Source organism: Coloeus monedula, assembly GCF_965178545.1.
Source record: "Coloeus monedula genome assembly, chromosome: Z".
Classification (NCBI taxonomy): domain Eukaryota; kingdom Metazoa; phylum Chordata; class Aves; order Passeriformes; family Corvidae; genus Coloeus; species Coloeus monedula.
In genome coordinates this window covers 84,345,640-84,357,939 of record NC_138822.1, presented here as the reverse complement: position 1 = coordinate 84,357,939, position 12,300 = coordinate 84,345,640, and the positions used below count along the sequence as shown (strand labels likewise).

The following is a 12,300-nucleotide window of genomic DNA, read 5'->3' as shown; positions in this document are numbered from 1 at the left end:
AGACCATTCTGTGGTTCTGTGTTTATCTTACAGGTCCATCAGATCAGAATTCCCTTCCCTACAGAAAAGCTGCATTTAGAATCCAGAAGTCAGTGATGTTATCACCATACTATAATATCCTGAGTCTTGAAGAACAACAAAACCAAAGGAAGGAAGGAAGAAAGAAGAAATTGCAGTTTGTCTTCAGGGGACTCCTGAGTACCAGGTGAACGCTCAGGGCAGAAACTGAGAGGTGGGTGCCATGGTGTTGTCAGAGAAAGTTCTTTTTCCATGAGGCGGAATAGAGTTTGCTCCACTCTTTGTGCCTGAACTCAGAAACATGAGGGCATTTTAAGGACATCACCAAGCTTGACATGTGCAGTACACCCCTCCAGGAATAATTACATACTTGTTCTCAAGAGGAAAGGCATGCCAAAAAGGAGATTTTAATATCAGAGATTTACTGTGCCACATATCTTTGGAAAAACTAGCCTGAAAGTACAAGTTGCTTTTCAATTGAAAGAAAGGTGTTTTGGTTGATTTTCACTCCCTCTACGCTTTGAAGAGGAGAAAACTTCTTAAGATTCTCAGACAGACATGTCTCTTCCACAAAGCCACTGCAGCACAATTAATTAGCCAGATGTCCCTACTTCAGAACAAATTTTTAATAGTTCATGCCCAATCAAATTTAAAAACTGAAACCACATTTATACAGTTTGGTTATCAAACTAAGAGTTTCCAGACCTTGCAGTGATTCCAAACTAAATCTTTGTGTACTCAAAATTTCTACCATGACACACCATCAAAGGGACATGTTTTCAATGAAAACACTCAAAAAGCAACCCAATCAGTATGGGAAACTTCATTCAAAAATGCTGGAAAAAAGACCAGTATTTTTATATTTCTCCTGCAACATCCAAGTGTTACGAGTTTAGTACTAACAAAGGGAAAAAAATACCTCTTGTATCCTTAGTTTCTTCTTCCATGAACCTGTCGTAGAGATTCCTGACTGGTACACTCATAGATTTCAAAGGCTGATACAAGATCTTGTACTTGGCCACCACAGCCTTGTTCATCTCTTGAACAACTGCATTGATCTGATCATATGTGAGACGGCCTTTCATATACCTACAAATAAAAATAAGAATCAGTAACCAGAAAGTCACAAAGTTCTGTGTTTATTCTTCTCCTTCATCAGTCGTAACTGAACAAGCCATTCCTAGCTAAAGGCAGTTTCTCCTGCTTTATGTTAATGAATATATGTAGTAGTTAATTCTGTTCGTTTCCTTGATTGTTTAACAATCTTGAAGGTAGAAAGGCCATGACAGAACCTAAACCAGAAAGATAAAATATTAGAAAGCTAAATTAAGAAGCTGAATGTATTCAGTGTTTAAGCTGTAAAAAGCTTTTCAAAATGGAATAAAGATTGTTTTTATAGCATACCACTTAAACTACAAACACAGAAAAATCAAGTAACTTTGCAGACAACAGCATGAAAAGAAATGTTTGCCTAGGAGCACAATTTGATTCATATTATCACCACAAATAACCTGTGTTTGATCTTACAGCCATTTATTTGGGTTTTTTTGAAGAACTACTAGTTTTGTGTTGTCTTCTGTATTTGACTGTGCAGCCTACTGAGCTGTACAGATATGGTTCCGCACCACCAGCATCCATTTCTGAACTTTCAGGGCATTTCATAATACTAGTACTAGAAGAATAAGATCTGTTGATAACAGCCTAGAGGTACAGGAAGCACAGAAGATAAAGAACAAAGTGATGTGGAAATACTAGAACACTGGAATATTTGCAAGTAAGGCTATTCAGTATTTATAGATGTAAAGCCATGCCTTCAAGGAAAAGGAACTGTGCTGCATACTGAGAAGCCATTATATAAAAATGAAATCTGAAACTCAAAAGACAAGCAGTAAGATAAATACAACACCACCCGTCCCCCCCCAAATGGTAGTAAGAGCCAGGCCAGCCTTGCAACCTGCACTGTCCTGTGGCCTTCACTCAGCTTCTACAACAAACCAAACCTGGTTCTTTCTGTTTGGTTCAGTATTGGTTTGCAGACGCGAGGAATTAGACAAGTGTTACAATTCATTTTAGAACAAATGCTCTAGGTCAGTGGAGCAGGTGGCAAAAAGCTGTGGGACAGCAAGACTGAAAAGATCAATGAACAGCAAGTTCATCCCTTGTTTTAGTCTGAAGGGACAAGCTCAATCTTTGGAGAACACACAAAGAATTTAAAGCAGAAGTAGATAATCAATTACAAGTTCAGTATTCCAAACCAGAATTCGGGCAGGCATTCTGCAATTGCCAACTAAAAATAAGTGCACTAGATTTCAACAGCAGCCAGTCCCTGCCACGGAGACCTGCCTGCAGGAGGTGTGTAAAACCTGAATTCAAAGCCATTTCTCTGCCTCCAAACGGAGTTGGAAACTTAGTTGCCACTAAGTTACTTGCAGCCAGCTTTCAACTTTATTGACACTTTGATTAATTCATGTTGGAGGCGCAGCCATCTTTGTAGTTATAAAAACGCTCCACTTTGCACCAGTAATAAAAGCAGTACTACCAGCCCTGAATTGCAGCCATAGCACAAACACAGCCTTTAACCACAGCAAGGCTTTGCCTGTGTGCATTAACTGCTGTTTATTGCTCTCTCTGCCTCCCTGTGCCACAGGGGAAAGAGTAGAGCGAGGGAAGCTAAGCCCAGAGGCATAAAATACCTTTATTTAACTTCCTGTGCTCCCACTGCCAACACACAGACAGCGAACACATTTAATAAAGCCAAGGGAGCACCTCAGCTCATCCTGAAGCTGAAACAGAGAGGCAGGACTGGGTTGCCTAAACCTAGGAATTGAGTGCTCTTTGAGAGGCCCTCAGGCACCCAAGATGCTTTAATCTGAAATTAAACTCTGTCAAAACCAAATGGAATTTTTATTCTGTGCATAACTAAGGATCATAAAAACTCCAGCTGTCCCACAGCCTTCTGATATTTCTACCCAACCATGGCTGGTAAACCTGTTAATGCTGACATTTATTTCAGTCCATACGTACACTAATATAAAAATACAAAGTTGAGAAGTTCCAAATTCAGGCATTCAATTTAGATTTAAAATAACTTTAAAATCTGCTTCACTATTCCAAATGCAGTAAAATTCAGAACTCTTCTTAAAAAAAAAAAAAAAAAAAAAGAAAAAAAGAGTGATCCAGTCAGTTTCTTTTTTAATCCACAGAAGCCCTTTTTCAGAGCGTTTTTTCCATAGGTAAGAAAACTGGAGCACAGTGCTGTGTTCCTCAGAGAAAAGAATAACATCAATATATCACATATATACCACTCTAAAAGAGATAAACCTTGTAATGGCCACCCCCTGCTCTCTCAAAAAGGGTTAGGCTAAACAGCCACATATTCTTCCCAGTCACCATCTTCTGAGACTTGAGTCATAATGAATGCACAGATTCTAAAATACTTTGAGTAGTAAGAATTTTAGAAAGCAGCAAGAATTCTAGACACCAGAATAAAGCATTTTCCTTTGCCTCAAAGTCAAAAGTTAACAAAGACAAGCACGGTGAAATGTCCTTTATCTTCCTCCAAAGAGTGCCTTCCTGCAACAGATTTGAAGAGTAAAATAATTTGCAGGTTTCTTATTGTGCCAAGTGTTCTATTTGATCAAGGTCTTTCATGTCTGCCCCTTAACACAGTGTGTACCTTTGTTAAATACCTGCTGCCCAGTCCTAGGACTATGAAGGCACTGAAGCCTGTGTCCCTTTTACTGGCCTGATGGTGTTAGGAATAGATTTTCTTTCATGTTCAGCACAAAGCAGGTGAAAACAACCTTGATTTTTCAGTGCCCACTTCCCACCCCCAGTGCTCACCAGAAGAACTGGGCCGTGAACCAAATTCTTGTTCTTCCAAGGGAATACATTCGGTGTAAGAAAATTTGGGTTACAAATATTTGCTGCTTATGTTTGGTCAATCAGTATGTGAAATTGCAAGTACTCCCTCAATTTTGTACTACAACATTGCCAGGCAACAGAAATACTGGTAGATTAATAGATCTATGTAAATTCATGTAAATTTTCCTCCACAGAACAAACATGCTTCTCCCATCCGAATAAAATTAAATTATTTCTAGAGCTCTTCCAGCACAGTCTAAGCTGCAACCTTTCCATAATGGGTGCCTTCCAACACAGCTGCAATCTTTCCACAACAGTGCCTTCCAACTCAGCTTATTCTGTGATTTTGTGAATCTGTAATAAATAGGAAGAGGATCTGTCTGGCCTCTGTCCACATCCTCCACACCCACGAACAGCAGTGGAAAACCTTCCACTTTCAAGGATTATCATAGACTCCTTTAGGTTGGAAAAGCCCTCTGAGGTCCTTGAGTCCAACCTTTCCCTCAGCACTGCCCAGGCTACCACTAAACCATGCCCCGAAGTGTCACAACTACCTGTCTTGTGATGTGGAAGATCATAGCTTTAACTGGAAGTTAAAACAGTGTTTGGCTGGAATGGTCTGTGTCTATTTCTCTTGCCACAGCAAAGGTAAAGACCAAAAATTCCCATGCTGCAGCTTTATCCTCCCATAATTTTATCAGGAGAGAACAACCTAAGGGAGTAAATCCACAGAATACCTGAGGTGATCTGCAGAATAAAAATACCAGGTGCATGCTCTTCTAAGAAGTAACCAGAAGTCCTTTATCATTAGCTCAACATTCAGGATAAGGGAGAAAATGGACATTACTCACCTGAAAATTTTGAAGGCTATAGAGAAAATTATTGGAAAGCCTCAAGTAAAGTACAGACTCAAAAACATATTTCTTATTGAAACAGGTGCTGTCAGGGAACACAGTGAATCTAGAGTTTCAATAACAATTTAGCCTTAGGCATCAAGAGAAACTTCTTCTTTTTGCAGAAATATTTACTCATGCCCCCAAAATGCCATTTAAGAAGTTATTCCTGTATGGCAGACTTCAGACAAGGATATCCGTTCATCAGGTCCTGCTGTTAGGGGAACGTACGCACAGGTTTCTATTCCAGAAATTTGGGAATTTCAGTGCAAAGTGGTTTTTTGCTTTTAACAAGTCTGATTTCTGTTCCTGTCTCAAAACAGACTGGTAAGTCAAGACTTGAAGTTTCCAGAAACCGATAGCTGGGTCAAATAAAAACAGCATTTATCATTATTTTTCCTTCTGTATGCAAACAAACCTTTCATCTCATGAGATGATGGCTCTTTTTTTTTTTTTTTTTTAATGTCAGTTCTCAAAACAAGATAAGGATTCACCAGTTAGCTTAAAAATCTCTGTTCATACAATTACAATGACTTTTGAGGTAAGAGGTTTGGGTTTTAACTGATCCGTTTTCATCTTCCTAATACCAGCATAAAAAAGAGCCAAATTAACTCTATTCATTCCATTTTCAGGTTTGCTAGTGTTGCATTTAAATTATTTGGAGCAATATCATGTTTCACCCCATGAAAAATTTCAAACCATCTCTGTCAGTCCCAGTTCTGCAAGAGGTCACTCTCCCAAACCTATGTATGCCACCCAGATTGATGCCAGTGTGAGGGAAGGCACGCTTACTTACGCAGGAACACTTTCAAACTCCTCTATGGTTATTAATGCTGCTTCTTTAATGAGCTTTGTATCTTTTGCAGGTTTCTTTGCACATTCGGGTTGTACGGCCTTTGCTTGCACTTCTTGTTTCCCAGTCGGCACCGTGATGCTGTAAAATGAAGGAATATTCAGTGTATAAACAGCAGGTAAGTAGTAAGGAGAATTCCACTACACTACTAAGTCTGCTTAGTCACAGACCTAAGTTCCAGCCTATCTGTTAGGCTGGATGAACACAATTAATGATATTTCACAAAAGAAACATCAGTATAGCAAGCCTGCTATATCCTTCAGCTGACTTCAGCACAGCTCTTGGTTTCTCTGCTACAGAGGCTGCTAGCAGGTGAGTTGGAAGCAGTCCAAGTGCAGCGTGGCGCAGCTCAGAATTCAATGTACCGTTACATTTCACACAACACAAGGCCTGGCTTTTTATCAGATAAAACACAGCACAGAGCTGCAGCCTTAATGGGCAGATTTGAAATACTTCACAGCTCTCTGAAAGAGGTTCAAATCTTGGGAAGCCTGACTCACCCATTAAACTTTTGAAGCAAAGAAATTCAATGCCACCTACCAGACTGGGGTTTTTTTTAATACTTTTAGAAGTTTTTTAGGCAAGATCCCAAAGGCCAAAGAATTTCCTGATTTATTCCTGATTATTAGAACATTATTTTTATAAATTCACCCTTTCTCTAAACCCTCAACTTAGAGCCTCAAACCCCAAGGGATTTGCCAGCCACCCAGCCAGCTGCTCCTCAGCAGGACAGTAAAGATGATGCATATGGCCAAATCCACTGTTATCAGAACACATGGACATTACTGGGATGTGCAACAGAATGAACTAAAGCAATACAGAGCTGATCTGGCACAAGGAACTGATCCTCTGCTTGGATCTGACTTTCCCACAAGAGATCCTTGCTGGACATGGGGTCCCACGAGCAGCGAATGGCACAGCAGTGCCCCTTCTGTCAACCCCAGGGCCAGAATCTGAGGCGTCACTTGATGTGGCACCACCAAACCCAGTGTCCCATCCCCAAGAAAGACAAGTGCCATGGCGAGGACAGAGAGTGCCACCTGCTGGGCTCCCACACTGCCTGGTCAGTGACATGGGGGCAGGAGCAGCTCTGCCCTGCGCTGTTACACAACACAGAGCCCTTCTGAAACCCAGGACATCTGCCGCTAAACTTACTCAGGTGTCATAATCTGAAAAACATCTGTTTGCATCTGAACAACAACAACAAAACAATCCTGGCACCCTGCAGCTAGCAGGGAATGTCAACAAACAGGAGAGAAGGAGGGCGGATTTTGGGTGGTGGTGGAGGTGGCTTTGGAATGAAAGGATAAACACAAGAACCAAGGGAAGCAAGTTCACATCTTGAAACTTCATTCCTCCCACGCTCCAGTCTCAGTCTCCTGCTGTCTATCACACTGCAACAAACCTTTTTGAGATGATTCCCCAGCCCCAGGCACCCCTTTGTGATCCCACCTACTCCCTTGCCTCTGCACTGCTGCAGTGAGGTGGTACAGACATAGTTCACCGCTGACCTGAACCATGAAAAGAAAGAACTGACACTTGTTTACAAAATCTGGCTCTGGTGGAATGAGAAACTGCTCTCAACAAACACGTGGGATACAAAGTGCTTGAGATATATTGAACTTGCTTTTTATTTCAGTGAGATTGCTCTGGTAAACAAGAACAGAAAACCCAAGAATACAGGAGAGAAACAATAGCTAAAGCCATGAATCGTTCAGTTTCTCTGTGTGGGTGTTTTCATTCTCCCAGGGACTTCAAGGCCTGTCTCACCAGCATTCAAGTGCTCCTCTGCTTTCTGCACTATCTCATGAAAATCGCTCATCAGCCCATTATGCATGTCCCCACACATCTGGGGACATAGTGGAACGAACAGAAACGGAGGAGGTCAGTGCAGGAAGGTTTGGGTAAGAGGCCTAAAACATATTTACAGTGATACAGTGGATTTTGAACAATTACGTTCCTTCTTACACTTCCTCCACCCTCTACTGCACAACACAGTGACCACCAAGAAGTGACAAAATGGGGACAAAAGGAGAAAGTGTGCTGTGACAAATAGCATTGTCATACAATGTATTATTACTCAAGAAAACCCAGCAACAAACTGACACTGACAGAACAGCAGCTGTGAGCTGGCAAGAGCACAATCTGCAAAAAATTATCAGAAAAGTTTGGTTGGTTTTACATACTGTGGTTTTCTCTAGAGAGGGAAGAACCAGCTAAAACCATATCACAATTAACTTCCTGATCACAAGCAGGATGAGATTGCAAGGGAGACCAACATCCCAAAAAATCTTTTGGTGTCAGAGGTGGCACAATCAAGCACGAAACAAGCCTCATTTACATCTAAATAATTTCCAGGAGCTAACACAAAGTTAAGACAAAGGTTTTCCTACATTAAGAAAGTAAGTTACGACAGGAAGGCAGAACTCAAGTGGTAATTTCTGAAAAACTTCAATGCTTACACACACACACACAAAAAGCAACATCTAAATTGAAAAGGAACAAGAGACCTCTAGAGACATTTTGAGAGGCCATTTCCTAAACTGAGGGTTTATGTCTAGAGGGTGGGAATAAGAAAGAAGCTTCTGCACAAGTCATCCCTTCACCAGCTAAGAACAGTTTCAATACAATACCTACACCAATGACAATACCGCTACACACTAACTAAAATTACAGTTAATTTTTCTCTTCTGGAAGCCTCTTTCCACATATATAACCTTTTACTTTGCTGGAATATGTGTCATGTTTTGAGACTGAGGCTTCTCTGGCATTAGGAACCAGACCAAGTAAAGCTGGTAGATTCAGGGCACATATTGGAAGCACTGAATTCAAGCTAATGCACTGCCTTCTGACAAGCTACGAGGTGGGAATGAAGTTCTGGGATCCCCGATACTATGACTCTGCAAGTGACCCCAGCTGGCATCACTGCAGGAAAAGAAAGCAACTCCAACAGGCCAGAGAAAAAGATGAGAAACTCAGTTGGAATTAAAATGTTTTAGAAGCTTTCTGAATAACAGCTGTTATTTCACATACTTGTCATTTTCACACACTTGAGCTACTTGACTCTGAAAAGCTTCTTACACAGCCCTCTCCAAGGCAAGGGGATGTCATATCTAGCTGAAATAAATATAAGGCTGCTGCAGGGAAAAGAGAACAAAAGTACCACAAACATAATTCAAAGTCCCACAGAAAGATGATTGAGCTGGCAGATTTTTGTTTTTTAAGTTGTATTTGGAAGGGCAGAGGTGAACTTCATTTCTAGTGACCCAGCATTTGGGTCACTAGCCCTTAAATCCATAGGCACTACAGTTATGAAATCAGTGTGTTTGTGATTCTAAAGCAAGGGATTCTCAGACTCAGAGAAGCACTTGCTTTCTACTACATCACACCTACCCCTGGAAGCTCCCATTGGAACAACTCAGTATTTTATAGATTTGATCTGATGGATTTATTGGGGTGCTAGCACAAGCCTGGACAAGAGCCACGTCCAGAATCAATACACTCAATGACCTTGTCTCCCAAAATTTCAGTTAATGTGGAGTGAAAGGAACTGCACAGCGCTGCAGCTGGACACTAACAGGAGCAGCCTGAATCCTTCAGGCTCATGTACCACATACCAGCTCTGAGTTGGTTTGGGCAGGTAGGGTGGAATGTGTTCAAGGAGGTGCTGTGCTTCATTTTGATCTCTCTCAGCAGTCTTCTGCATCTCCTGAAATTAATATGAGACTAGATCAGAAATCTGAACCTACTAGCATAAGGCAAGTAAAATTAGGGCAATACTAAATTAATTTTCAGCTTTATTAAGAGGTGTCCTTTACTCTCTCCCCATCACCTTACCTCCTTACCCCATAACTTCTCCAGGGAAACTAGTAAAGATACAGAGCAAGGAGCGTCTGTCCTTGCCCTCAGAATGTCAGAGGAATTTGAGCAGGCAACAGGAACTTTAGCAATACACCCTGGTCAGGGGAATGGTGGTAGTGGAGACAAGACACTATGGTAAACTCACCTACATTCCCCAAACAACGCTTCCACAAAAGACCTGACAAATAAAGGCAGTGCAAACACACAGTAGAATAACAGACAAATATTCTAACTGAATATTTTTCACAGCTATTGCAAAGATATGTAATTAGAACTCCTCTTTAGATCACAGTATCTATTATGATAAAGACATGTTTTCAAGGCCAATGACAAAGACCTGCTTTTAATGGCTTTAAGATGAAGGAATGTAGACTTAGATTAGATATTAAGAATAAATTCTTCCCTGTGAGGACGGTGAGGCCCTGGCCCAGGGTGCCCAGAGCAGCTGTGGCTGCCCCTGGATCCCTGGCAGTGCCCAAGGCCAGGTTGGGCGGGGCTTAGAGGAGCCTGGGACAGTGGAAGGTGTCCCTGCCCATGTCAGGGGGTGGCCCTAGATGAGCTTTAAGGTCCCTTCCAACTCAAACCATTCTACAATTCTATGATTACCTATATAAGCTTCGAAAAATACAATTTCCAATGTTTGTTGTGCTGGAGAACTTAACAAACCATCAGCAAGCCTATTCCAAACACCAGTTTCTCTTGTGAGCACATGCATCCAAACATCACTAAGGACCTAGGGAAAAAACCCCTACATATGTATCAAAGACTTCTTTGAATCTTTCAGTATTTTATGAATGGGACAAGAAAAAAAGATTACTTTTAGCAAATCCTTCAGTTTTTCTTGCTGTTTAACTTCAGTTTCCATTTGATTCAGGAGTTCATGTATAAGGATCACCTCATTCCCTATTTTATGGAGGGCAGCTTTGCGGCGTTCATCTTCACCTGTCAAAGGGCAAACATGAAGACAAAGCCTCCAAGAAAAACCAAAATCTGATGTTCCTCCCCTTCGCAAGCAGTGATTATTTAACTCTCTGCTCCCCACCCACCATAGCCACCGAGGAGAAGCAGCAAGCCAAACTGTCAGCCTTGTACTCTGCACAGCCAACAGAGTCCATGGAATCATTTAGTTTGGAAAAGCCCCCTAAGACCAGGTCCAACTATACCCCCACAGCACTGTCAAGGCCACCACTAATCTGTGTCCCAAATGTCACAGCCACAGGGCTTTTGAATCCCTGCAGTGATGGGGACTCCAACACCTCCCTGGGCAGCCCCTGCCAAGGCCTGACCACCCTTTCCATGGGGAAATTCCTGCTGCTGTCCACCCTGAGCCTCCCCTGGCCCAGCCTGAGGCCGTTCCCTCTCCTCCTGTCCCTGTTCCCTGGGAGCAGAGCCCGACCCCCCCGGCTGCCCCCTCCTGTCAGGGACTTGTGCAGAGCCACAAGGTCCCCCCTGAGCCTCCTTTGCTCCAGCCTGAGCCCCTTTCCAGCTCCCTCAGCCGCTCCTGGGGCTCCAGCCCCTTCCCAGCTCCGTTCCCTGCCCTGGACACGCTCCAGCTGCTCCATGCCTTTCTTGGAATGAAGTGCAAACCAAACCCCACTGTTGCTCTTGTTTACCTATGTTCCTCAATAGGATACACTTTTTAATACTTGAAATCTTCGCATTGATGTGGAAGCATAAATGTTCCAGGTCTGAGGATGCCATGTCCTTCATCATCACACTGAGGGGGAACAAAAATGAAGGCAGAAATTTAACAAAGACCCAAGCTGCAAATACTGTGCACAAAAGCAGAATCTTTGGAAGGTCCCTGATCTGTCAAAGAAGCAAAGGGAACATAAATGAAACAGTAAATTAAGTAATTCTCTTTTCTCTTACTAAATTGAAGGCAGGAAAGGAAACATAAAGGGACTGGCACTAGACAAGACAATAAATTTCCCAGAACTCTGGAGATAAATGCAGTGTCATATCAGTGCAGTGATTCCTCATGAGACTGGGAGCATCCCTATGATATTGAATTGTCCACTAAAAAAAGGAGTTGGAAATTTACTGCAAAACCCAAGAAATACCTGGTTTATATAAGGCAATTTTACAAGGTTCTCTCAGGGATATTACATCAGATGATTGATGTTTAAAGAGGTGTTTTTTTTTAAAACGCAATTAAGCAAAAAAAAAGTGTTAACAGAGTCGTTAGCAAAGTCTGGAGGCACCAAAAAGAGCATTATATAGCGACTACTATATAGTCTTTAATAATAGATTGATTAACCCTATTATAGACAGAAATTGATTAGAAGAAAAAACTATACAATGTGACAAACCCCCGCATTTAACACCGTGGCCTGGCACTGAGCGCTCACACAGCTCCCTCCGGCGGCTGACACTTGGAAACTTTAAAAAAGTCCTTATTTCGCTTATGGCTTAAAATACTATCAACTGCCGCGATTATTAAATCCATTCTTTGAGACCTGCCGCCTTACCCGCCCGCCCTACCTGCGTGGAACCAGCACGCCCCGAGGCGGATCGGGATACCCTGAGGGGACCGAGGTCACCCGCTGCGCGCGGCGGCAGCGCCCGTCTCTCCTCAGGTTTTACCGGACGCAGCGCCAGTGTATCCCGGTCCCGGTCCCACTCTCTCAGCCGCGGGGGCCGGAGCCGCTCGGCCGGGGAGGAGGAAGCTCGGCCGGGGGAGGAAGACGCGGCTGCCGCGGCCCCGTCCGAGCCCCGTTTGAATCCGCCGCGTTCAGGCGGGCGTTGAGGAGGGCGGGGAGAGCGCGTGCGCGCTGAGGGGAGCGCGAGGGACGGGCGGAAAGGGCGGAG

At 42.8% G+C, this 12,300-nt stretch overlaps 2 protein-coding genes across 2 annotated transcripts in view; one reads left to right on the top strand and one right to left on the bottom strand.

The window, feature by feature from the left end:
- Window positions 1-11,205, bottom strand: part of SKA1 (spindle and kinetochore associated complex subunit 1) — a gene marked incomplete at its 3' end in the record, with an annotated part of 13,088 nt that extends 1,883 nt beyond the window's left edge. Inside the window, exons 1-5 of the mRNA XM_082301724.1 lie at window positions 11,103-11,205; window positions 10,307-10,431; window positions 9,246-9,337; window positions 5,572-5,709; window positions 938-1,107 (exon numbers count right to left, since the gene is read on the bottom strand). Coding sequence (XP_082157850.1) covers window positions 938-1,107; window positions 5,572-5,709; window positions 9,246-9,337; window positions 10,307-10,431; window positions 11,103-11,202 — 625 coding nt within the window. The 5' untranslated portion in view covers window positions 11,203-11,205. The remainder of the gene's footprint in view (window positions 1-937; window positions 1,108-5,571; window positions 5,710-9,245; window positions 9,338-10,306; window positions 10,432-11,102) is intronic.
- The window catches only part of LOC309585102 (large ribosomal subunit protein uL22), a 369,655-nt gene that overhangs the window by 22,056 nt on the left and 335,299 nt on the right, over window positions 1-12,300 (top strand). The window lies entirely within an intron of this gene.